Consider the following 27486-nt stretch of genomic DNA (forward strand, 5'->3'; position numbering starts at 1 on the left):
TCACTTTACTGGAACAAACTACCCAATGAAAGGTCTGTGCACTATTAGGGACATTAAAAAAAATTAACAAGATCTGACATTATCAAAGCTATTCTTTTGCTTACAGCAAGTATAAATGATGTGTTTTCAGTCTTTCAAGCTTAATTCATTCAGACATTAAGCTACTGAAGAGCCTTTACTCCACAGCGACACATGCTTATTTTTTTACAAAGATGTTGAAAGCTGACAATAGCAAAACACCATATCATTTTTCAATTCTTATTGTACTGTTTGTTGAAGGCAAAAGCTGCAAATTTATTCGTTTCCCTGTGATCTTCGGAGGAAGGGCAGTATATAAATTTAATAAACAAACAATAGACAAAAAAGACACCTTCTGCAAAGTGCTGCACTATTCAAGTCAGACCCCAAGCCTATTCCATAATATTCAATCCAATCTATCCCCCCCCCAAAAAATCAGTCAGCATTCCATGGCTACTGAGCATGGTTGACCTCATAGGGCTGCCCCCTCCTAACTTAGGGTTTTATACTTTTGCAAAACTTGGGGTTGGCCCAATGCTGCTGATCCTCTAATGCAGGGGTCCTCAAACTACAGTCCATGGGCCACATCTGGCCACCAGGTTCCTGAACCCGGCCTGCCCGGCAAATGCAGAACCTGCCACTGTCTAACGGGTCTACATGTGTTTCCATCTCTCCTCCCCCCCCCACTGCGTGAGGGGACCGGAAGTGACGTCAGGAACCCCACGTGAGGCGATTGCTACTTGTGCAGCGCGGTGGAGAGGAGAAGAGAAGAGGGAGGGGGCGCAAGCGAGCGAAGCGAAAAGGAAAGGAAGGAAGAAGCTGGTAAGTGACATCAGAGGTGCCGTCATGAGGAGCCTTTTGCTGCCATTCAGAGAGGGAAGGGAAAGGAGGTTAAAAAACACACGCGCACTCATCTGCCCGTTCTTTCGGCTCAAAGGAGTGCTTGGCTGGGCTCGTGGTGGCCCCACTCCCGGGTGAGGGAGACCAGGGTGGGCCTAGCCTAGCCTGCACTGGGAGGGACGGCTTTTACTTTTACCTCAGCCAAGCCGCCATTCCCATTTCTCTCTCCACCCCCCCCCCCCCGGCGTGAGGAGGTTTATTAGTATTTCGTGAAGTAGCAAACAAGAAAACTGAACATCACAAGAAATCAAACAAGGTTATACTCAACATAGACAATTGTCTCCTCAGATTGTGAGGTATTTCCCCCTTCTTCATGAAGCTGAGTAAGACCAGGGGAGGACTCTTTGACAAATATGGAACCAGATGTTGTCCATCTCAATACCTAAAAGCAGGCCCATACTTCCCATTGAAATACTTATAAGTTTATGTTGATTTAAATCATTCTTCATTTTAAATATTGTATTGTTTTTTCCTATTTTTTGTGCACCACAAATAAAATATGTGCAGTGTGCATAGGAATTCGTTCATGGTCCCCTGTTTTAAAAGTTTGAGGACCCCTGCTCTAGTGTGAGGATCCTGCCATTTTTGCCTCATAAGCAAAAGGGTTCACTTCTGAACATCAGAAAAAGAAGAAGCTATTATTAGTGTACCTAAGAGAAAGTTTATCAAATTTTTCTAAAGCTTCTAACTTACTTACTAAAGCTTCTAGAATTTTGCTGTAGTTTGTTCCAAAAGCTTCAGGGACACAGAGGTACTCGTATTCTGAGGACTTTCGTTAGCTTGTCCGATCTTAATTCAGTAGCTACTGAAAGCCTTCACAGTTTCTCCCAGTTCCTGTTCAGCGAGTTTCCATTCACTGTGTTTTAAAGTGTGATTATAAACAGCTCTCTTGATTATTTGTTTTATGTAACTGTTCTAGAGCTTCTGATTGCTTCCTTGATTAGGAGCTTGATTGTATTATTGGTTTTTGAGTATCATAAAAAGGGAGTCAGAGGTTGGCTGCCATTCAACACTTTTATTGCTATTTTTTGTGTTTCCCCTTTGAGATACAGTATTACCTCCAAGTTCAAAAAGTAGGTTGTACATTTTTACAAAGAGAAATGCCACCCATCTCCCAGATCATCTGCTACAATGTTCTGCATTAAATCCACACAATGCTTTTTGAGTTCTGCAAATGATTTTAAATGTTTACATGGAACATGCGTTCTCAATCCCTTGGGTCATAACTTTGAACAATACATTTACCACTTACTCCGATTATGATGATGATGACTTATTAGACACTTGTTACCCAAATACCTACAAGTAACTGACCAATATGTATGATTCAATGCTACTGCAATATCAAAGCATGTGTGTATTTCAGTGTAATAGTTTCAGTGATAGTACGTCACAGCTTTCACCCTGATATCAGTATTGCAATGTAAAAATCCCCACAATGCAGTATTATTGCTATTCTTAATGACCTCAAGTTAGAGTTTTTGACATCCAGAATGTCCTGGTAGGATGACTGAAAATAACAACACAGTCAGCTTGAAATTAAATTATAGTTCTTTGTGCTGGACCGCAGGTCAAAAGGAGGGCTTATTGAAGTGGTTGTATGCAGAGATACCAAAGAAGGATGTCAAAAACACCAGAGCTCTAGTGCTTTATTAAGGAAAAGGTGTAGACTTTTTATTTATTGAGGAACTCATTTTAGCGATTTATTGTAATCATTTCATTATGTCCTGTTAAATAATACGTAATAATAATACCCCCGTCAATTTTGTTAGTCATGTCATTTTTAAAAACTTACGTGTCTACAATTTTGTAACAAGAAAATAATGTAATAAATAAATAAATTATGCATCAAGTTTAAAAACCTACAAAATGGTTAAAAGCAACGACCATCAAAATTTAACACATCAATACAGAAAACAAAACACCACCCTTCACATAAAACAAACAAAAACTTACAGCCCTGTTTCCTTATAACTGGTGGGAGCTGCAAAGACATACAGGAGGAAGAGAGAGGTCTGTCCCTGCCCACTATCGTAGTGCCAGCAGCTTTCCTCTAAGAGAATATCATGCTTTTCTGAGATGTGCCCTGAAGGTGGTAGTGGGGAAGCACTGCAGTTCCATCAGCAGCATTTGCAAAGATGACACCAGAAGACCATAAAACAAAACAGGTAACTCACCACCTGTATGAAATTTCCCCCATCTCTTTCCTAAACATAAAGGGCCATGCATTACCAATACATTTCATCATTTCAGAAATGCAAGGTGAGACGCACAATGGCATGGCAGGCTGGCATTTATCACCCAGGAAAAAGGCTTTGTATCTGCACTCATTATTTTAGCTGAATTGTTGTAAGCATATAGCCAAGACATCTTAAGTGCCAACTTGAAAAGGTAAACTCTGAATTTGATGACATTGCATTGAGTTACATGAAAGTGCATGTATCATATAAGGGACATACATTAGAAATCAGCATTGGTTATGGTTTCCTCGTGAGTGTATATGCTCAGCAGCAAATCACTGTGTCCTTGTGCAAAATATTTTGCAGCATTTAAATGGTTTAGTCTTTTTCTGCTGATCTTTGGGATCTCCAAATAGCTTTTCAAATCTCCAGAATATCAAGCTAGTTTGGAAAACAGAATGGTTGTTTGGCGTCCTTCTTGTCTTATTTTGTCTGAGCTGGGCTTGCCCATCCCTAATTGTTCCTGGCAAAATGGGACACAGCATGCTCAGAATTAGTTAATGGAGCATGAAATCTTACCTGCAGATGCTGTGAATCCAGCAAGTGGATGTAAGCTATCAATCAGGTCCAAGAGCAGCCTGCTTCGTTGCACATTCTCAATTGTTTGTATTCTTGCTTGCAACATTCACATCACCCTTATCATCCAGGGACTGGTGAGCTTGGATAACTCATTGTATGCATTTTGCTGAGGGTTGTATTCCCGCCCCGCCCCCCATTCTTTTTCTTTTTGGTAAGCCACTTCCACATTATATGAATAACCTTTTCAATCAAGTCTGCTCCTCTCGATAAGAAATAAAACCGGGGGAGAGCCCATCTTTAAAAATGTATATATTTAGAAAGCATTCAGTAAACACACAGCTTTTCTGGGGACAACTCTATTGCACCTTATTATTTTTAATACTGGAGTTTTTCCTGTTTCAAGTGGCATGATAAACATATCTATCCTTCCTTGTCAATTCTGATTACACGTCATATTTGAAGTCTAAAATGTAGAATTGCACCTGTCCTGTTCAGCTTCTGTAATAGTGAATTGCTTTTTGTTACCTCCATAAAATTTGAAAGAAGTTTTAGAAGGATACTAATTGTGGACCCAGTACTTCAGAACTTCTCAATTCTGTGATGTTATCCCATGGGCAGCTGGACTCAGGTATCTAACCTGACTAGACAAGGTTCATATACTTTAGGTGTGATGACAGGGCAGGGCTAGGAATCAATTTAAATATTATTTTTCATAAAAAAATTAACTGTTGTGGGCAACTTGTTGTGTTCTTACTTGGTGCATACCAACACATAACATCAGGGCAGGAGGGAAATACTACTGCTGTAACTGTGGTCATTTGTAAGTTTGCAAATTAGCTGGAGATAAATGTGATTCTATGTCAAATCAAGTCATATCTCCCTGTGTTGTGTTGTGTTGCCAACCCTCCCTACCATATTCTTCTTATTTGATTGCTAGGGAAGGAGGTAGTGGTTCCTGTACAAAAAAATGGAAAGTAACATATCCTTTTTGAAGTCCTTGGGCCTCTGAAGAACACAACATAGAATCTGTCAGATGTATACTTGTTTTGTATTTACTTGAAAGGTAATCTCTTTTTAGAAAATGGGTAGGCATGTTAAGTTTAAAAACACGTATTTGGCAAATACCTTGCAAAAGGCTTTTTTAAAGCCAGGTGTTTTAGGTTAGCACTTAATAAAAGGCCTGTACACACAATTGCCACGTTGAAAACCCACTTAATAAATAGAAGCAAAGTTTATATGGTAAAGCAACACTACAGCAGGACCACTGGGATTCTACAAGCCAGATTTGATACACTTTTATGGTAGTGTTTCACTCTCCCCACTGTCCTGAGTGGTATAAGTTTTACAGTGCAATCTTATTTAGAAGTCTCACTGCATCCAATGTGGCTTACTCTCTATTAGTATGTGAATATTGGGTTGCAGCCTTTGTTTTTTTCCAAAGAAGCCGAGACCACGGGAGACTTATGCTGCTTTTGTAATGTCTGTTATCCTATATCTAGTATACTCTGTAGAACATACTGAAAACAATTGAAAACAGAGTTCTAAGGCAGACAACACAACCAATAATCACGCATCGCATTGCCAAAGAGCAACTGCTCTTTGCGTTGCTTCACTTCAAAATGAGGTAAGCCAGGCCCACCGGGGACAGGGGTACTCCTGCTCCTTCTGCTGAGTGGAGCTTGTTAAGTTGTGGGTGAACATATCAGATGACACAGCGATTCTTCAAACAGCTCTTGTTTATTCACAGGCCAAAATAGAACTGAACTGAAGGGTTCAGCCAGCCTGCTTATATAGAGCTCCACTAGAACGCAACAGAAACCACTTTCTGTAACTATCCAATCACTGAACGTCACTTTCGATCGCTTATTTGCATATGTGGACCTGAACTATCTACAGTATCCCCCTGCTGGCCCAGGGTGAGAACTTCAGTACATAACAGAGCTCTTGGCTTCTGCCCCAAAGTCCTGCCCTGACACTGCTTTCACAGCATTAAAAAAGATAACTAGTGTAAAAAGAAGCAGAGTGAGAGCACTCTATACCCACCCTCTGTCTAAAAGTGCTCCTACTAGTGCTACATATCTATGGGAATCCAAAATTCCAAGATTTCTCCAAGGATTCCAAGTGACCTCACAGTCGGATGGGCTCAGGAGGTTGGAATGGTCCAGAATAGGTAAGTCAGCTTGCCATCCTCCCCACCCCAATCCAAGCAAAGGTTAAGGGGATTGGTGAATAATGACCTATATACTATTAAAAACAGGGTGTACTGAAATATTCTTTCATATGGGGGGGGGGCAATACGAGAACGGGCCTTCTCTGCAGTGGCTCCCCATCTATGGAATGCTCTCCCCAGGACAGTTCGCCTGGCGCCTTCATTATACACCTTTTCCTTTTCAACCAGACCTTAGGTTGATTTGATTGACATCCTATACCCTTTTAAAATGTGTTTTTTTTGGGGGGGGCTATTGGGTTATTGTTTTATTTTTATTAGGTATTTTGAGGTTTTATGTTAATTTTATTCTGTGACCCCTGGGTATAGAGTGGCATATAAACTCAGTAAATAATAATAATAATATCTACTCCATCACCCATTTTTTTTTTTAAAAAAAGGGTTTCCAGATAGAAAGGTTGAGTCTATGAGAGTAATCTAAGTGATAGTAATGTAAAGGCCCATTGCTTGGCCCTCCCTGCTGCAATTGCTATTGGCAGAAGAGTAACTTTCCCTAGCTTTGAATTCCACTTTCTGTTGGCATTCATGGTCTGTAATAGCATGCCAGAATCACCTTTGCAGGAATGGCAGTAGTATTAGGTATGCTTCACTAGCTAGCTGAGCTCTGAAGTCTCCAATTTATTGCTTCACAGCACAATGTATGACTGGAAGCCTCAATATTCTGGCCAAGGAACTCTGTTTTTAGGAATCTTAGGCGTCTTTATTTCCACACAATACTCTTCTAATGTCTTCGGAAACATTTGGGTAACACAGATCAGCAACATATACACAAATGGTATGGAAAATGTAGAAAACATTCAACAATCCTTATGTTGTTTCCGTGTAAAGTAATGTGTAAATATGGATGGCGGGGAAGGAGAGGGGTAGGAATTGGGACATAGTTTATCTGGATGACTAAAAATGTGAGATAAGCAAGATTCAGACAACTGGGGCCATGGGTTCCATGCAGTGTGCATGGTCCTGGCAGCAAAATTTGTGGGTGCCTGACCCCTTCATGGGGAATTTTGTGGGTGCTCAGGCACCCAGGGCCCCAGGGAGTTGGCACCTATGAGTTACACTGTGTGGGAAGATATTATTATGTATTTCAGTAATGATTATTACTGTGAATGTGATGAAGTGCTTTCTGCATTTATGTTAGTTATCGTCACAGCCACACCATGTGACAAATCACTAAGTTTGGGTTTATGACACACACACACACACACACACACACACACACACACCACTTCCCACTACAAAAAGTCCCAAAGTGAATTGAAACCAGAGTAAATATACAACAGTGAAAGTACATAAGCATGTTAAAACACAATTGACTACAAATATTCAATAACTGGTGCCACCTAACCCCTTTTTGTTGTACTGGTAGGGGAAAGGGACATGGACTAAAATGCCACTAAGGGAGCAGATGGCTGTTTAAGAAAGGGCATGTGGGCTCAAAACTCCCATGTCTAAATCCTATCCACAAGACCACAGTAACTCTCAGTGCTTTGAGTGATGATTTTGCCCACAAGGTTTAAATGGCAAGAAAATAGTCATAAAGAGCACCCATCTCTAATGACCACATTCCTTATTTTGGTATCCTTTAAAAGCCCTTTCTTTTATACAAGTTGTTCCTCTTTTAACTTTCTCGAACTCTAAAACATTGCTTTATATTTATTTTCACTTTGATAAGAATCAAAGCCCACTCAAAGCTAGTTGAAATATGGAGAATTTCAGATTCTTGGAAACTGTGGGAGAGATTTCACAGAATATTTTCTGGGGAGAGAGACAGAATTCTTCAAAAGTTTGGGAGGTGGGCACAGACACAAAAAGAGAATCTGGGTCAAAATTTATCATGTATGTTCTCCTGTAGTGGGGAGGGGGGAAGAATCCACAAAGGATATGTTTTTCCTATCCGTAGCTTATTTTAGACCTGTCTCCCCCCCCCCACCTGTTTGCTCTTGAGTCCCTTCCAGGTCAAAGTCAATGGCAGCCAAGAATATAGAGTTGAATATAAATATAATCCCTCATACTTTGTGGGGACTTTGCTACCTTACTGATAAACGCCACAAACCTTACCAACAAAGTCTACAACTCTTCTAACTCCTTCCCTGTCACAGTGTTTGGTCTTGTATTACAGCATAAAAAGTCTCCTATTTGAAAGGACAAAACCCCCACTAAAGCATAAGAAGGAACATTTGCAGCGCTTCAGTAGGCCACTTTCTGTATTGTGTACAGGTGTGGTAAATGCCAAATCAATAAGACTTCAAATTACAATTGACTTTTTTTAAAAATTGAACAAACTGCTCTGAGATAGTTTTAAAGAAAAATGACACTGCTTATTTTCACCAAGAATTATTTTCATTGCATCCATCTCAGGTTGTACTATATTTTAAGGTTACACGGTGAGTCATTTCGTAAACTACTAATGCTCTCTCTGCTTCTATAATATTCTGTTACAATGTTCCAGCCTTACATCTGCGTGCCAAAATTATGTCAACCGCATGAAAGAGGGAAATGGGGATTCTGTTTCAATAACTGAAAAGAAGCCAACGATGTAAACTAAATATGACATAATAGGCATCACTGAAACCTGGTGGGATGTACTGCACTGAAACCCCACGACTGGAATGTAATAATGGAGGGATACAATCTATTTCAGAGAAACAGACCAGACAAGAAAGGAGGAGGAGTGGGGTTATATGTCAGGGATGTGTATACCTGTGAAGAGTTCCAAGATTTAGAACCTCAAAGCCAAAGTGAGAGCATTTGGGTCAAAATTAAGGGAGAGAAGAATAACAGAGACCTCATTGTGGGAGTTTACTATAGATCCCCAAGCCAAACGGAGGACATAGATGATGCCTTCCTGGAACAGATGGCCAAGCATGCAAAAGGAAGGGAGATAGTAGTAATGGGGGACTTCAATTACCCGGATATTTGTTGGATGTCAAACTCAGCCAAGAGCATAAGGTCAAACAGATTCCTCACTGGCCTTGCAGGCAACTTCATTGTCCAGAAAGTGGGAGAAGCAACAAGAGGAACAGCCATTTTAGATCTGGTCCTAACCACTAACCTGGTTAGTGGGGTAGAAGTGGAAGGATCATTAGGCGCGAGTGATCATGCTCTTCTGAAGTTTACTATACAGCAGAAAGGAGCAGCCAAGCATACTAGGACTCAATTTCTTGACTTTAAGAAAGCCAACTTCATAAAACTTAGGGAAGTGCTGGGTGAGATCCCATGGACAGTAATACTAAAAGGAAAGGGAGTTCATGATGGCTGGGAGTTTGTTAAGAGGGAGATAGTAAAAGCACAACGTCAGGCAATACCAATGAGACGGAAACAAGGAAGGTGCCTAAAGAAGGCAGGGTGGCTATCTAAAGAACTTTTAACTGAGTTAAGATTAAAAAAGGATGTGTAAAAAAAATGGAAAAGGGGGGAAACCACCAAAGAGGAATTCAAACAAATAGCCAGCACATGTAGACACAAAGTCAGAAAAGCTAAAGCACAGAATGAACTCAGGCTTGCTAGAGAGGTTAAAAGCAACAAAAAAAGGCTTTTATGGGTATGTTCGTAGCAAAAGGAAGAACAAAGAAACAGTGGGGTCACACAGAGGAGAAGATGGTGAAATGCAAACAGGGGACACAGAAAGGGCTGAACTCCTCAATGCCTTCTTTGCCTCAGTCTTCTCCGATAAAGAAAACAATGCCCGACCTGAAGAATTTGGAGCAAATGATTCAGCAGAGGAAACACAGCCCAGAATAACTAAGGAGATAGTACAAGAATACTTGGCTAGTTTAGATGTATTCAAGTCTCCAGGGCCAGATGAACTGCATCCAAGAGTATTAAAAGAACTGGCAGATGTGATCTCAGAACCACTGGCAGTCATCTTTGAGAATTCCTGGAGAACAAGCGAAGTCCCGACAGACTGGAGGAGGGCAAATGTTGTCCCTATTTTCAAAAAGGGGGAAAGAGAGGACCCAAATAATTACCAGCCAGTCAGTCTGACATCAATACCAGGGAAGATTCTGGAGCAGATCATTAAGCAAACAGTCTGTGAGCACCTAGAAAGGAATGCTGTGATCACCAATAGTCAGCATGGATTTCTGAAAAATAAGTCATGTCAGACTAACCTGATCTCGTTTTTTGACAGAATTACAAGCCTGGTAGATGAAGGGAACGCAGTGGATGTAGCCAGCTTGGTTTCAGCAAGGCATTTGACAAGGTGCCCCATGATATTCTTGTAAAGAAGCTGGTAAAATGCGGTCTTGACTATGCTACCACTCAGTGGATTTGTAACTGGCTGACTGACCGAACCCAAAGGGTGCTCATCAATGGTTCCTCTTCATCCTAGAGAAGAGTGACTAGTGGGGTGCCACAGGGTTCTGTCTTGGGCCCGGTCTTATTCAACATCTTTATCAACAACTTGGATGATGGGCATCCTGATCAAATTTGCAGATGACACCAAACTGGGAGGGGTGGCTAACACCCCAGAGGACAGGATAACACATCAAAACGACCTTGACAGATTAGAGAACTGGGCCAAAACAAACAAGATGAACTTTAACAGGGAGAAATGTAAAGTATTGCACTTGGGCAAAAAAAAATGAGAGGCACAAATACAAGATGGGTGACACCTGGCTTGAGAGCAGTACATGTGAAAAGGATCTAGGAGTCTTGGTTGACCACAAACTTGACATGAGCCAACAGTGTGACACGGCAGCTAAAAAAGCCAATGCAATTCTGGGCTGCATCAATAGGAGTATAGCATCTAGATCAAGGGAAGTAATAGTGCCACTGTATTCTGCTCTGGTCAAACCTCACCTGGAGTACTGTGTCCAGTTCTGGGCACCACAGTTCAAGAAGGACACTGACAAACTGGAACGTGTCCAGAGGAGGGCAACCAAAATGGTCAAAGGCCTGGAAACGATGCCTTATGAGGAACGGCTAAGGGAGCTGGGCATGTTTAGCCTGGAGAAGAGGAGGTTAAGGGGTGATATGATAGCCATGTTCAAATATATAAAAGGATGTCATATAGAGGAGGGAGAAAGGTTGTTTTCTGCTGCTCCAGAGAAGTGGACATGGAGCAATGGATCCAAACTACAAGAAAGAAGATTCCACCTAAACATTAGGAAGAACTTCCTGACAGTAAGAGCTGTTCGACAGTGGAATTTGCTGCCAAGGAGTGTGGTGGAGTCTCCTACTTTGGAGGTCTTTAAGCAGAGGCTTGACAACCATATGTCAGGAGTGCTCTGATGGTGTTTCCTGCTTGGCAGGGGGTTGGACTCGATGGACCCTTGTGGTCTCTTCCAACTCTATGGTTCTATGATGTAATTGCTACAGAAACTTTAATTAGAAATCATTAACTGTTAATAATGCTTTTTAAAGACCGAAAGCATTACTTTTGGTGAACCACAGCATCCAGTTGTGTCATTCACATTCTAGACAAGCTTTTAGATTTTGTTCCACAGAAATTAAGGTGACAGCATAAAAGCCAACAATATCTATTTTCTAGTTTTCAATTTCTTACTTTGCAGAGTTCTGATTTGCCAATGCTCTTCAGTTAACTAGATTCTATTTCCCCAAAACCGAGGGTGGCATCTAAATAGCAGGGTTTTGAGAAAGTTCTTGTCAAAGGTTCTACAAACTTTTCTGCAAACGCTGCACATTGCTACTGAAAACTTATTTTGGCTCTCAAAAGACATCTTTCCTATCTGTTATTTTTATTTATCTATGAATCATCTTTTATGTGTGTGTCAAGGTGATTTACAAACATAATTAAAACAGCTAAAAGTAGTTTTAGTATAGAAAATAACTGAAAATAGGTTTAACAACAATACAAAATGAACATTTAGGAACCGCCCTGAAATCTATGGGTATAGGGCAGTATACAAATTTAATAATCATCATCATAAAGGCACAGACCTTTTTATCCAGGTATATCTGAGGCAAATCCTAAAGCTATTAGCAATGCTAGTTAAATTATCAATAATACCTAATTCCAAATGCATTAGGTGAAAGAAAACTTCATTGGAATCCATTTAATTCTAAGAGAAGTCATCGTGATCAAAGTGTTAGGGCATGCCTTGGTCAATCTAATTTATGGAGAAATATGGGTAGAATTCAATATACTGCTAAGAGTGCTATGGAGTGCTTTGCAAGTAGGGAATGGGGTTTGCTCTCATAACAAAATGTTTCTCCATCTTCTCCCACTGTGTGCCCCTTGTGCACTCCGTAATACAGTTACAGGTTTTTCCCCAGCCTATGTGACCGATGTGATTATACATGCCTAACTAGTGTGAGATATAAACAAAGAAACAAAGAATCCACAACTCTCTTAAAATACACAGTTGTTTTGCTTTGCAACTGAATATTTTTTGGGGGGGAGGGAGACTTTGAACCTTGCTGTGATTAGGGTTTCCAGGTCAGGAACCTCCCAGATCCTGGGATTTCAAGACCCAAACTTGACACCTAGGGGCAGGCCCTGATTATTTTTCGCTGAGCTCCCTCCTACCACTGAGCCCTGGAGAAGAAGGTTAATTGGGAGACATTAACTGACAGGTGGGAAGAGGGAAGAACTGCCTCTTCCCGAGTCTGTGCAATATACATCCAGTTTTTACCGGCCAAAGTTTGCAAGCTGCATGCATTGTCTCCATAAGAAATAAATAGAAGTACTCTTCCCCATCTGAAGATTCAAACCCTCCCTCTGCCACTGGGGAAGGGGGAGGGCAAGCAAACCAGGAGACTTCAGGTCAGCCCTAGAGGTCTAGCAACCCAGCTGTGAATTTCACTCATCCTGCTGGCCTGCTTTGTCATCCCATCTTCCCTGAAGCTGGAATCACATGCAATCTTATACTCCTCTACTGCAAAATAAGCTCTATTCAGTTCAGTTGGGTTTACTCCCACCATATATGTGCATATGATTGTAGCCTCACCCATTTGTTGTGGGCTCTGGATTGTGGATCTTTGGGCCCTAAACATGCATGGGTAATTTAGATTCAATTAGACCTGAAATCATTGCTGAATGAGCAGTTCTTTGTAGCACTCTACAAAAATATACCATGTCGTTTCACAAAAGTTTTCTTCCCTCGTAAAAGAGTTTTGCATTTTTTCTGTCTCATTAGCAAGCTGCTTTAGAGTTGTTGTTGTTGTTGTGTTTGTTTGTTTGTTTGTTTAGAATTTCAGTGGATACGAGTGGTTTTGACTTACTTTACTGTTGCAAGGAGACCAATCTCTCTCTTTCTCCCTCTGTGTGTGTATCTTTCTCCAGTGCTCTGCAGTCTCCCCTGCTGCCCATGCTTCCTGATCCAGAAAAGCCCATGGTAGGAGTTACCTAATGAAATCTTTCCTGGAATTTTGTTAAATCCTGGGAAACTGGGAGGCTGTCTACCAACTGCCTGACATAAATGTGCTCACTGATTTTGTTTGAAGGAAAGGCCTTCCTTTTACCTGCAAAAAAACTTTTTTTCAAAACAAGATTTATTTCAAAGCAAAATGAGCCTGTCGGCTGCTCAGTGACCTCTCAACTTGCAAGGTAAAGGACCCCTGGACAGTTAAATCCAGTCAAAGATGACTATGGGGTTGCGGCGCTCATCTCGCTTTCAGGCCGAGGGAACCGGCGTTTGGCCACAGACAAGCTTTCCAGGTCATGCGGCCAGCATGACTAAACCACTTCTGGCGCCACGGAACACCATGACAGAAACCAGAGCGCACGGAAATGCCGTTTACCATCCCGCCACAGCGGTACCTATTTATCTACTTGCACTGGCATGCTTTCGAACTGCTAGGTTGGCAGGAGCTGGGACTGAGCAATGGGAGCTCACTCCGTCGTGGGGATTCAAACTGCTGACCTTCTGATCAGCAAGCCCAAGAGGCTTAGTGGTTTAGACCACAGCACCACGCACTTCATGCTTACACCAACTTGCATGCTTACAGTAAAGCCCAGTGTAAGACATGTGGTTTTGAGGAAAGTGGTTTTTGAGTGCAGACCACTGGAGTGATGATTTGTGTGATGAAAAACAAAAACTCTTGGTCACTTTGAAAGTGAGGTAAGCACATCAGTAGGCCTGCGCCAACCCAGGAGAACGTTGCTCATTCACTCTTCCCCTTTTGATAATGTCTGAATGCAATTTCTTTTTTCATTAATTGACAGATAATGAGATGGTTAAATTAATGCAGCATTATTTTTTACCAGGTTGCTAGTTTTGGGCACTTAGGTCTCTTCTTTGCCTTCTCTTGTTGTTTTCAATACAGAGGTTTTTTTTCCTCTCCCCCTAAAGATATAAAGCTGAGAATCTGAAATGTCCGTTTCATACTTTCCAGGTTTTCTCCAGATGGATGATATTGGAAAGAAGATAGGCAATTTTTGAGCTTGTCATGCTTAGAAAAGAAATTATTTGTGAATTTGAAGTCATTTGAAGTTGACAAATAAGTGCCTGCTTTTCCTCTCCTGATGCTCCTGTCAGTACCTTAGAAGCATCGCTAGGCAGACATTGTCAGATATTATGATGTCTGTCTCTCGTCTCGTAGAAGATTACTTTATTTCTGGCTATTTGTCAAAATGATTTGTGGCCTTATTAAAGTACTTGGATCAGTACCAAATTCTACAACTGAGCTGCATTTTGTTTGTTTTTTCATTTTAAAACAAAGAAAGTTTTTTTCTATAAAAAAAAAGTTTTTCTGTGAATAAAGGATATTTCATTCTTGATAATGAAAATGTAATAATTTCCCATGTCATTTTGTTGACTGTTCTTGTCAATGTAGATAAACAGTGGGGGGAAATCATTAAAAGTCAGCAGACCTAAGTCATTTTGGCTATCAAAAGATGGCCACAATTGTGGATAAGATTATTTAAAATAAAAATAAAAATATATGTACTGTATAACAGTCAACAGCTTCTCCAAAAGATGCTTTCATATATACTTGGGTCTAACTTCTTATTCTCCTTCTTTAGTTTCATTTTGTCTGCTGGTATTTGAGGCACCTTCAAAGCAGAAATCAGTAATGTGCTGGTAAACTAACTCAAATGTAATGAAGGTTGTTTCCAGGGAGGGGCTTTATAACACAATTATGTTACTTTTGTACCTCTTCAACCAAGGAAAACTGCATAGAGCTTTTCTCTCACCCTCTGCCTTGTGGTCAAAAAAAGATACAGAATAAGATACAGAATCTTCCTCCCTCCCTCTTTTACATGCACAAACACACATACATACATACACACACACACACACACACACACACCCCTAAAAAAACAAAACCAGAGTCAGAAACAGCAGCACCCATATGAATAATGTGTTGTTTTCACTGGCTTAGGATGGACGATCATAGACCTGCCCTGCCGTTTTTCTTTTATTGCTTTTGAGGGCTGTCCTGTTTCAGTCCTGCTAGTGATTTTTATGATTGGCTAAGCAGAGGAGATCTAAAAAGGATCTCAGCCACTAAAAATGGTTTGACATGTTTGTAGGTAGCAGGAGAAAGGCTAAACCACACAGATTTGGATGTTTTGGAAGTTAAGAATCCTGGCAGGGCTACACCCCACTTTGTCCATAAGAGGGGACCCCCCTGCAGATATAGGTTTGCACTTTAAAAGTGAGTTTTTAAAAAATGAATCAAGGAACAAACCCATTGCACTTGCAAGATAACGAAAGGGGGAGGGGGTAGTTTAGGTTGAGCCTTAATAAAAACCTACCTAACTTGCACTTCATGAACCAAGGCACAGCTATCATTTGAAATTTACGCAATGAAGTTTTTCAATAAAAAGATACATATATTTGGAGGACTGGATGAGGGCCAACAAACCAAGCCTGAACACTGGTATAACAGACTTTGTGGGTGAGTGGTCCCCAGACTCAGAAGTTGGGAAGTTCACCAGTCTGAGTGGAGTTTCATTCCTCCTGAAGGAACTGTGTGTGTGTACTTTGGGGGTGTTCCCAGACCCACCTCTGTACCCGGAAGCTTAGGTGACCTCTGTGGCAAGGAGTACATATTATCAGCTTAGGTTGGTACATCAACTACATCTTTTCCTGTGTAATAGCTTAGCCACTGTGATTCATGCATTGGTAACCTCACAAATGGACTACTGTATCGTAGTCTCATTGCTGAGCAACAACATACAGGGCTCAGTGGAGTGGGAGGCCAGCCAGCCAGAAGAGTCTCTGAGGTCAGTATCCAAAGGAGTCCAGGGGTCAAGGAATCTGATGATCATGGAGTCAAGGCTCAAGCAGGAAGTAGCAAGGTAGGACCAGGAAGTGCAAATGTTGTTACCAGCATCTGACTGCTGCTGGAAGCTCTGCTTAAGAAGGCTGAACCCAGCTGGTTCTCATCAGCGTCTTTTCTGTATCCTTGAAGGCTGGTGAGCTGCAGGTGAAGTCACTCCCCCTTCTCCCCCTTCAGGCTGCTGTTCAGCACGTAAAGCTGACTCCTGGCTCATGAAATACTGTAATGCACTCCATGCAGGGGTTCATTTTGGATTGATCTAGAAGCAGCTACTGCAAAATGCCAGGTTATTGAGTTGAGCATCTGGATGTGCACATATTACACCTGTGCTCAGGGAACTTATCTGCCTGCTGATCAGCTATAAGGTTATGTTCAAGATCTTATGAAGCCCTGAACAACTTGGGCCCAGGTTACCTGAAGGGCCGCATGTCCCTGTGCAGACTTGTAAAATCGCTTCAAAAATTCTAATTGTGATTCTACAGAATATTATTGTTGCCATCAAGCTACATAAACAGATTGGCACTAAAAGCATAATTTAAGAACCTGCTTAGAACAAAGGTCTACATTAAATTCCATAGCACAGGTTTAGCTTAAAAATAGCAATCCAGACAACATACATGTTGTCTTTGTGACATAGATCTAATGCCCTCTGATCCAATCCCAGGAAATATCTTTTTTTAAAAATTAGTTTTACGGACATCTAATATTTTAAGTTTACAACTGATGGATATTCTTTTTAAAAAATGTATATAAAAATGTGTTGGTGCTGAACTCTGGTTAAGTGGTTTTGATAAAGCAAGAAGTGCTGCTCATACATTACAGATTATATTTGATGTACAGTTCATTATGCTAACAACCAAGAATTTCAGTGGCAAAAGAGTCCTAGAAGCAAAATATTTGGCTATCCATTGATAGACTTACATAAAAGCTTATTATCTCACAAATGCATACAAATGTCATCCTTTTCGTTTCTTATAGGATCTGACATCCAGTCAGTTTCTATTTAACTCTGTAGTGAGGAAGATTAGAAGGTAGGAACAGCCATACAGGGTCAGCCCAGTGGATCATCTATCCCAGTGCCCCGTGAACAAGGCCAGAACTGAAGGATTCAGTGTACAGAACTAGAGGTGTTCTCTGTTCCTCACCACATACTCCCAGTGCCTTCACCACATACTCCCAGCTTCAGTCTCCACTTAATGGAGATGTTCTGAACATTTTGAAGGATTCCGTGAGCATTATTTAAAAAAAAACCCAAAACACTTTGTTTATGCTTTTACTTTGCATTGTGGCAGACATGAAAGACAGCCAATACTTATCTGTTTCATTACAAACAATGGAAAATTCTAGTCATATATAATTCAGTTTCAAGAAATTACCACACAATAAGCAAACAAAGTTACACTACTTCATAACACTGGTAGGGACCACCTGGCCTTGGGGTCTAATGAGTCCCAGTTTGGCCCAAAAGGTCATGCCCTCTAAAACCACATCACCACCTGACTCACCCCTGACATCAATTCTGGTATGGACACAGCTACCAAGGCACAAATAGGGTGAGCCTAAAGCTTACTGGTGCTGAAAGTGCATCTTCCAAGGAGGTTGCTGTGTTTGTCACCTAACAACATGATGTCAGGTGATTGATTGGCAGGTAACAAGTCCCACCCACCTGTCAAAATTGGTCTGCAGGGAGTGGGGAAATTCAGGATCCAGCTCAACAGTTCCCTATCCAGTGCATATGAAAAATCCAGAAATCCAGAGATGGGCAATACTTTTATTCAAACTAACCCCAAAGTCACAAAATAATGAGCAACCTTTCAAGTTCTCCAGAACACTTTATCAGGCTGGATGGTGAGCAAAGTAGAAATAGTAATGGGTGAAGCAGCTGGTCACAGTCTTAAGATGGCTTGTAGGATGAGGTAGCAGAGTTGATAAAATAAATATATAAAAAGTCAAACACCCGTTCAGTTCCTCACATGGAGTGGTATTCATGCCATTAAGCACTGACATTTAAAATATACAGTATGTGACCTCTATAACCCAAACAACATGCACTAATTTATGAAATGTGTTTTAGTAGAAAGTATCCTGCATCAGTTCAGCTGACCTTCAAGTGCCTTCCATCCTTGTTTTATAATATATTATTACGAGTTTGTGGGTGTGAGACCCACATAATCCTAGCAAGTGTTAAAAGCTAATCAAGCCAGGCAGTGGTGGACTTTGGTGTTATGGTGCCCTGTGCAAGGCCAAAATTTGGTGTGCTCCCAACCCCAGCACTCTTGCTCCCTTCCCAAAGGTGGGTAAGGAGGTGCCCGGCTTTGGGAAGAAGACTCAAGGCTCTGGCAGGGTCCTAGAGCCCTCCTTGTTGTTTAGTCGTTTAGTCGTATCCGACTCTTCGTGACCCCATGGACCAGAGCACGCCATGCACTCCTGTCTTCCACTGCCTCCTGCAGTTTGGTCAAACTAATGCTGGTAGCTTCGAGAACACTGTCCAAGCATCTCGTCCTCTGTCAGCCCCTTCTCCTTGTGCCCTCAATCTTTCCCAGCATCAGGGTCTTTTCCAGGGAGTCCTCTCTTCTCATGAGGTGGCCAAAGTATTGGAGCCACAGCTTCAGGATATGTCCTTCCAGTGAGCACTCAGGGCTGATTTCCTTCAGAATGGATAGGTTTGATCTTCTTGCAGTCCATGGGACTCTCAAGAGTCTCCTCCAGCACCATAATTCAAAAGCATCAATTTTGCGGCTATCAGCCTTCTTTATGGTCCAGCTCTCACTTCCATACATCACTACTGGGAAAAACAGCTTTAATTATACGGACCTTTGTTGGCAAGGTGATGTCTCTGCTTTTTAAGATGCTGTCTAGAGCCCTCCTACTTACTTCCTAAAGCTGGGAAAGCACTAACTAGGCTTTGGGAGGGAGCCAGGAGGACTCTAGGAGTCTCACACCTCCTTCCCAAAGCCCTGTGACTTGTTTACTGGGCACTGAGATGGCGCCCACTCATGTGCAACACTCGCAAAGCCCTAAATCCACCCCTGAGCCAAGCTAGCTTCCTGATGAGGTAACCTCCTGGGCAATTAAGAGAAGAAAAAACAGGGGGCTCTGTGCCTGATGAAAAATGGGTGGTGCCCCTCCTCCAACTCTCAGATAGTTACAAGGACAAAGCCAGGGTATGAGGGCAATGTGCTGCGATGTGATCTAGTGTAAAAAGCTGCAAGCTTTAAAGGCAGAGAGAGTCATGGCTGATTTCTGTTTGAATCCAAGGCTATAGGCAAACAAGACCCTTTTGTGCTGTGAACCCCTCCATCATAGGCTCAGGTTGTGTGTGTGTGTATGTGTACACCATACTTCATAAAGACACCACAGTCTCTGCTGTGCCTCATTTCCAAAAGGTAACATTAAACCTGGGTTAGCTCTTGGAACCCCCGGAATCTCTCACCACTTGGAGATTGGGGTGGCATGCAACACTATTTTGTCGCTCTAACCTTCTGCCAAACAAAACAAAAAGCGCAGTGCATACAAATCTATGATTAGCATTACAAAGAGGGAATAGCATGTAAAATGCTATGTTCTTGGATTGCCTCCCTGGTTGCTAGGAAACAGATGCTTAGAGTGCAAATTGCTAGAACCATTCTGATTGGATGGATGCATGGAATTGCTGATTTGTCCGCAGAATCCTTAGGTGTGCATTTTAAATAGTTTACCAAAAACAGCACAGTCTACTGTTCTAAAAATCAATGTTTATGTGTACTGTATTCTATCTCTGATATGTTTAAGTATATTTAAATTATTTATTGAAGATTTAGCTTAGCTTGATGATGATAAAAAAATCTTCCATAAGATGTGTATAATCCAGGCCATTGTATAGTTGCCAATTACCTTTTTTTTTCTTTTCTTTTACAAAGTAGGGAAGCCAGAATGTGCCCCTGATAAAACAAAGAGACAGTAGGTACAGAACGGTTTGAAAAGCTTGTTTACACAATATGCTTGGCAACAAAAGCTACTGCAATAGGGTGTTGTATAAGTCAAATGGTAAAAGGTACATTTTGGAGAAAAGGTTTTCAAAGCAAAAACAGCTGTGCATTAAAATATTGCCCCTGAAAATATTCCTTCCCTTGAGGTTTTTTAAAGTCCCTAAAATTTAATTATTGTTATTGTCTTTAAAAAATATTATTAAAATAATAAAAAGCCATAATAATAACTGATAGCAATTACAAAGTAATATGATGTGTAACATAAGGGAATGCTTATAAGTTATTATTTTTTAAAAATATTGAAAGCATTTACCAGGTCAGAACCATGGGGCCCATGACCTCTTTATGAGTTTCAATATTTCCCTACAAAGTGAAGAGCACTTGAAGACTGTTAGGAGAACATAGAGTAGCCCCAAGAAGATCATTTGCAGAGACTCTGATTACAATTAGCTCTAATGGATAGCTCACTGGCAGGTCAGAACATGGATGTAATTAGCCAGTGAAGGTGACTGGCAGTTAATGTCAGACCAACAGGAAGAAAACATCATTCTACCCTACAAAGCCATATTATTGTTTGTGTGTATTTTGATGAAAGGTGTTTTAAGGGAAATTATTATTCTTGTTATTCCACAAGATTTATGAAGGACAAGATTTCCAGATTGCTAAAATTTCTAGATTGCTAAGATTTCTAGCACTGAAGTGCCCTGGAGGGATATTTGTACTATAACTTTGAATAAAAAGTGATTCTGATTAGAAACTAATGAGTCTACTGACTGGCAAAAGTATGATTTTTTCTACTGAGGCAGCAAGGACACAGGCTTTCTTAATACTGACTTTCTTCCTACAATGAAGAGATTATATGCTAAAGAGCCCTGTTCTGTAGTTTTTCTCATTCTGGTGCAATAACCTACTTTCACTGAGTCTCTTTGAGGAACAGGACAGTGTTTCTCAGCTGTTTCTCTACATGACTGATTTTGAGTCTGAAATTGAAGTAAAATACAAGCCACAAAACTCCATTCTGGGCAAAAGATGCATTTCAACTTTGGCTGAGTTGCCATGCCCCTTTTGTGTCTATCAGAAGACATGTCAGTTAATTTCCTTCTGTTCAGAAAGAGAGGCAAAATAATTGCAAAAAGGTAGCAATGAGAGAGAACTCAGAAGCTCTGGGAAGTGTAACCACTGTTCATGCTCAGACTTCTCTGCCAAAGCATGGACCTATTTTAAAACTAAATCCACAAGCCTGGATTTAATCCCTTGATCAGCATTAATCTGCCAGAGTAACATGATATGTAGCTTTGGGTGACATGTCTGGATGTTGGTGAATTCCCAAAGAAACAGAAACAGAAAATGCTGATGTTTCCTTATACCATGTCCATCAACAGAAATAAGCCCAGCAAATGTGACTGATCAGTATTTGATGTTGTAATTAGAATTCATGGACACCCAAAGAAGATGAGCGTTGGAAGATTCAGGGCAGACAAAAGAAAGTACTACTTCACACTATGGAATTCGCTCCCACAAGGGGAAAGAATGGCTTTAAAAGAAGATTAGACAAATTCATGGAGGATAAGGTTATCAGTTGCTACTAACCCCAAAGGCTATGTTCTACGTCCACTGTTGGAGACAGTATGCTTCTGCATAGCAGTTGTGGGAAATTGCTGGAGGGCAGTGTGCTATTGCACTGGTGTCTTGCTTTGGGGCTTTCCATAGACATCTGGTTGGTCAGTGTGAGAACAGGACACTGATCTAGAAGGGCCCTAGAACAATGTGTGAGGAAGGAGAGGAGGGCTTGTTCCATCTGGCAAACCAACATGCTGAATTTCTCCCAAGGTGTTCATACATTTACTCCCTCAAATGTTTTCTAAAACTGTGTATCAGGCAGACTATGTATAGTAAAATTCCTGTACATTGAGTATAAGCAAGTCTTGAGTTGTCTACTGCAGGGGTTGTCTACTTGAGCAAATTTGCTGCAGGTTGTCTACTGCAGCAAACTTTTTCAGCAGGGGGCTGGTCCACTGTCCCTCAGACCTTGTGGGGGGCCAGACTATATTTTGGAAAAGAGAAAAAAAGATGCAAGACACCACAAGCCCTAGCGGCTGCTTACTTGTGTCTTGTGAGTGGCAGGGGCTGGTGGCAGCGGCAGTGGCAGCGGAGGGACGATGAGCAGCGCGTGAAAAGGCTCTGGAGAGGGGCTGCTTAAAATGACAGCCGCTTGAGCGCTGCTGCTGCTGCTGCCACCAACAAAACCCAGCTCCCTTCCTCCTCTAGGCAGGGCGGGGAGAAGCCAGTAGGAGGGAGGGAGGGAGGGAGGGAGGGAGGGAGGGAGGGAGGGAGGGAGGGAGGCGCCACCACCGTGTGAGGGAGAGGGAAAGAACACATGTGCTGGCGATCCATGGGCAATTCCCAGACTGTCCACGGGCCAGATCCAGAAGGCAATTGGGGCTGATCCGGCCTGCAGGCCTTAGTTTGCCGACCCATGGGTCTACTGAGTGTACAACTCTCAAATGCAAGAGCAAGATTAATTTTTGATTCTTGGAGGGCATTGCCATTGTCACAAGAGAAGGAAGAAGGATTCAGTGCCTTCTTTGCTTGCAGCCTACTTCTTGGTGTGGTAGTTGGTGGCTGTTTCTTTCTTCTTGGCTAGACCTCAAAGAACTTGGGAATAATGTAATTTTGTTGACGTCTATTTCATGCTGCTGCAGATATGTTGGATCCAAGATTCAGAGGCAGAAAGGTAAGTGATGATAGAACTGCTTCCGCATTTGACTGGATTACAAAACAAACAGGGCTAAATGTTGGAAAGGTAACTTTCAAATGTCAATGAATACAAGAAAACTTCAGGTATTTGGCCAAGGAATGCAGTGTGGGATTCTGCCAAGTTTATCCCTCCTACATATAATGTGTTTTATGTTCCAAAATAACAAAGTGACTTCTGATATTTAAGAGTAATTTTTAAAAACTTCTTACTTTTTTCCAATTTTTCTGAAAACATGTGTCACTGCCACACACACACCACAAAAAAAGCCAGAACAAAAACTTCCCCCGCTGTGGCATCAAAATTTCCAGAAATTTTACATCTCTAGCATCTACATATGTGAATCTAGCATCTACATGTGTGTGAATCTGGAGAACATTAATAATTCTAAATATAAGATTTAGAAATTAGTTTTTAACTAAGTTCTTAGTTTTTAACTAAGCATTAGGGGCCAAGGTTTTATTGTTGAATCTTACTTAATTGGAAGGTTGGTCACATTTGGCATTATACAAAGTATATTGAGTTGCCAGAAGTGCAATCCTATGCATGCCTACTCAGAAGTAAGTTTCATTGAGTTCAAAGGGACTTACCGTATTCCCAGGTAAGTACAGTATAGGATTGCAGCCTACATTGTTTCTTAAGGTCAGAACAGAACAAGAACTAAAGAGAACAGAAGTGCTGCCACTTAGTATTCCTCTGTTTGCTCAGCCTCTCTTTAGGTACAAATAATCTATATTTGCCTGAGGCATGAAGGATTCTTGTATTCTAAGGCAACCATTTGTCTGACAGCTGAACAGAAGCACCAATTACCATTGTGCTCAACTGAAACGTGACATGCTCATTCAAACACTGCCCGAAGTTGTGAAATCCTACACATTCCAAAGTGATGAGCGTATATTTTAATGCATCTATGATTTGCCAGCCCATTCACTAACACACATCCCTTTAAGTCAGACACAGATAAACCCACAGGTGGTGGTGGGTGAGGGAGTGGGCAATTGCAGGGGAGAGGAGAGGGGTTCACAAAGGGCAACTTGCCCATCAAAACCTGGAGCCAATGCTATAAGCGTCCTGTATCAGATCCATCTAGTTTAGCATCCTGTTTGCACAGCAGCCAACCAGATGTTGTTGAGAAGCCCACCGTCAACACATGAGTGCAACAGTTCCAATACTAGAGAGAATATACATTATTATTATTATTATTATTCAGTCATCATGACTTTGGGTGGGTGTTCATCAGTATGCAGACGATACCCAACTCTACCTCTCTTTTAAATCAGAACTGGTGAAGGCAGGGAATGTCCTGTGTGAGTGTCTGGAGGTGGTTGGAGGATGGATGGCAGCTAACAGATTGAGGTTGAATCCTGACAAGATAGAAATACGGTTTGGGGGGGGGGACAGGGAGCAGGCAGGCGTGGAAGACTCCCTGGTCCTGAACGACCAGGTGCGCAGTCTGGGAGTCATTTTGGACTCACAGCTGTTCATGGAGGCGCAGGTCAATTCTGTGTGCAGGGCAGCTGTCTCCCAGCTCCATCTGGTACGCAGGCTGAGACCCTACCTGCCCACAGACTGTCTCACTAGAGCGGTGCATGCTCTAGTTATCTCCCGCTTGGAGTACTGCAATGCGTTCTACTTGGGGCTACCTTTGAAGGTGACTCAGAAACTACAACTAATCCAGAATGCAGCAGCTAGACTAGCGACTGGGAGTGGCTGCTGAGACCACATAACACCGGTCTTGAAAGACCTACATTGGCTCCCAGTACATTTCTGAGCACAATTCAAAGTGTTGGTGCTGACCTTTAAAGCCCTAAATGGCCTCGACCCAGTACCTGAAGGAGCATCTCCACCCCCATCGTTCTGCCCGGACACTGAGATCCAGCGCCGAGGGCCTTCTGGCAGTTCCCTCCCTGCGAGAAGTGAGGTTACGGGGAACCAGGCAGAAGGTCTTCTCGGTAGTGGCGTCTGCCCTGTGGAACGCTCTCCCATCAGATGTCAAGGAAATAAACAACCATCTGACTTTCAGAAGACATTTGAAGGCAGCCCTGTTTAGGGAAGTTTTAAATGCTTAATGTTTTATCATGTATTTAATATTCTATTGGGAGCTGCCCAGAGTAGCTGGAGAAACCCAGCCAGATGGGTGGGGTATAAATATGTTGTTGTTGTTGCAGTTGATAGCCTTATCCTCCATTAATATGTTCATAGCAATACAAGTTGGTAGTCACACTGCTGTTATTTCCCCCTCAAAAATAACAATAAATCAGAAATCGAGTGGGGGGGGAGAGAAAGAAAGGGGATATTTTATATTCATAAATACTTGAAAGCACAATAGTAAACCAGCTGTCATCTTAATGGCTGTGGTCATATGCTATGCTTTCAGGGTAAAGAAGAAACCAGATTACTGCTGCTTTTGAAATTCAGCTAAGCACCCTTTAGCAACACAACCAGTTAACACAAGCAATACACATAACAAGACTAGTGGAAAGCTACCACCCTGAGAACCAACACATTTCCCATTTGTCTTTTTGCTGCTATAGACCAAGGTGGCTACTTATCTGGATCTGTGAAGTGAGTCTGCAGAATGGAATTAGTGACAGAATCTCAAAGGATCTTCTCCCTTATCTACTTAGGAATTATTAGCATTCACTCTCATTCAATCTCCCTCCCTAAAATCATGTAGATTTATATACAAATATATTCAGTACATTAAAAAAAAACCAACCACATGCTATAGAACAATTCACACACATAAAAATGGAGAAAACCCATTTCAGACTTCAATTAAATTTTTAAAAATTGAGCCTACATTTCAGTATCCACTGTAATTATAATCAGCTCTTTATTCTGAAGAGATAAAAAAGGAAACTGGAAGGCAGGAAGAGGGGGAAATGTTAGAAGCCTTTTCACTGGGCTTTTAGGCATTTAGTCAATTTACATTTTTAATCAGGAGAAAATTTATGTAATACTACATAACTACTAAGGATACTTTGGGACAAAGAGCACAAAAGCGATCATTTCAAAAAAATAATAATAATCTGTTTAAAAATATTGCTTCAAAGTTTTCTTTTTTTCAGAGCTGGAGCAGTTGTTTAAAGTGATCATTTCATGCTACTTGTTTGGGATTAAGTACAAAGTCAATTTAACAAATCATATATGGAGAATTGGGGCAGCAAAGAAATATTTACTTGTCAGTAGAACCAGTTGAGAATATATAATGGGTAAAAATTAGCACTACTCCTAGCTCCTTGCCTCAAGGAGGGGTCTTAGAAGGCCAGGGGAAAAAAATGGCTTGGGGGCAGATAGGCCCCCAGATCTGATGTTAGCTACCCCATGCTACTTGATTCTTCTATTAAATGGATATGCCTGGGAATACAGCCTGTAGCTTTCTGAATGCAATGTATGCACTCTGCCCCTGACCTATGATCCCACTCCAAAGCCCTTCTTTCCAGTATCCATTGTTCCTAAGAAATGTTATGGGTGGGGCAACATACAAGGCTTTTTAAGTGTTCAAATCTGAGTGCCTTTGGCTCTGTATACACCATGCATTAAAGGTGCCTGGCTCTCCCCTGGGAAGAAGAAGAAGAGTTTGGATTTGACATCCCGCTTTATCACCACCCGAAGGAGTCTCAAAGTGGCTAACAACCTCCTTTCCCTTCTTCCCCCACAACAAACACTCTGTGAGGTGAGCGAGACTCACACAGAGAAGTGTGACTAGCCCAAGGTCACCCAGCAGATGCATGAGGAGGAGCGGGGAAGCAAACCCGGTTCACCAGATTTTGAGTCCACCACTCTTAACTACTATACCACACTGCTTACTGGCAACTGTCACCGTAGAGCTACAATTCCCAGCACACTTAATAAACTACAGTTCCCAGGATGATTTTGGGGATGTAATCCAAGTTTATGCACCGACTACTGGTGCTGAAGAAACTGAAATTGACCAATTCTATAAAGACATTCTAGAAATGACACCAAAGAAGGATGCTATTCTTGTTATAGGGGATTGGAATGCTATAGGAGGGAATAAAGAGATAAAAGGAACAACTGGCAAGTTTGGCCTTGGAGTTCAAAACGAAGCAGGGCAAAGGCTAATAGAGTTCTGCCAAGAGAACAAGCTGGTCATCACGAACACGCTTTTCAACAACACAAGAGACGACTCTACACATGGACATCACCAGATGGGCAGCATCGAAATCAGATTAATTACCATATTTTTCGCTCTATAACACGCACCTGACCATAACACGCATGTAGTTTTTAGAGGAGGAAAATCCATAGGCATGCCACCCGTAGGCATTCCCTCCATAACACGCACAGACATTTCCCCTTACTTTCTAGGAGGAAAAAAGTGAGTGTTATGGTACAAAAAATACGGTATATTTTCTGCAGCCAAAGATGGAGAAGCTCTATGCAGTCAGCAAAAACAAGACCTGGAGCTGACTGTGGCTCAGATCATCAGCTTCTTATAGCAAAATTCAAGCTTAAACAGAAGAAAGTAGGAAAAACCACTGGGCCGGTAAGATACAATCTAAATCAAATCCCTTATGAATACACAGTGTAAGTGAGGAACAGGTTTAAGGATTTAGATTTGGTGGACAGAGTGCCTGAAGAACTATGGATGGAGGCTCGTAACATTGTACAGGAGACAGCAACGAAAACCATTCCAATGAA

The 27486-nt window shown here is 41.6% G+C and overlaps 1 protein-coding gene and 2 long non-coding RNA genes across 4 annotated transcripts in view; 2 read left to right on the forward strand and 1 right to left on the reverse strand.

Moving 5' to 3' along the window:
• Window positions 1-1918: 1918 nt before the first annotated feature.
• LOC310699237 lies at window positions 1919-5761 on the reverse strand. 2 transcript variants are annotated; one of them, XR_014522022.1, is made up of 3 exons: window positions 5721-5761; window positions 4238-4361; window positions 1919-2559 (listed from the first exon to the last, which is right to left on the reverse strand). It is a non-coding gene; the product is annotated as an uncharacterized lncRNA (long non-coding RNA). The 2 variants fall into 2 exon arrangements; XR_014522023.1 differs by lacking the exon at window positions 5721-5761 and having other exon boundaries at window positions 4238-5105.
• Window positions 5753-14481, forward strand: LOC310699238. The gene is made up of 2 exons (XR_014522024.1): window positions 5753-5847; window positions 14203-14481. It is a non-coding gene; the product is annotated as an uncharacterized lncRNA (long non-coding RNA).
• A 1138-nt stretch (window positions 14482-15619) lies between these two features.
• The window catches only part of LOC310699244 (uncharacterized protein), a gene marked incomplete at its 5' end in the record, with an annotated part of 52207 nt that continues 40340 nt past the window's right edge, over window positions 15620-27486 (forward strand). Inside the window, 2 exons of the mRNA XM_083486870.1 lie at window positions 15620-15711; window positions 15970-16114. Coding sequence (XP_083342996.1) covers window positions 15620-15711; window positions 15970-16114 — 237 coding nt within the window. The remainder of the gene's footprint in view (window positions 15712-15969; window positions 16115-27486) is intronic.

The sequence above is a fragment of the Podarcis liolepis genome (assembly GCF_965112155.1).
Source record: "Podarcis liolepis genome assembly, chromosome: 2".
NCBI lineage: Eukaryota > Metazoa > Chordata > Lepidosauria > Squamata > Lacertidae > Podarcis > Podarcis liolepis.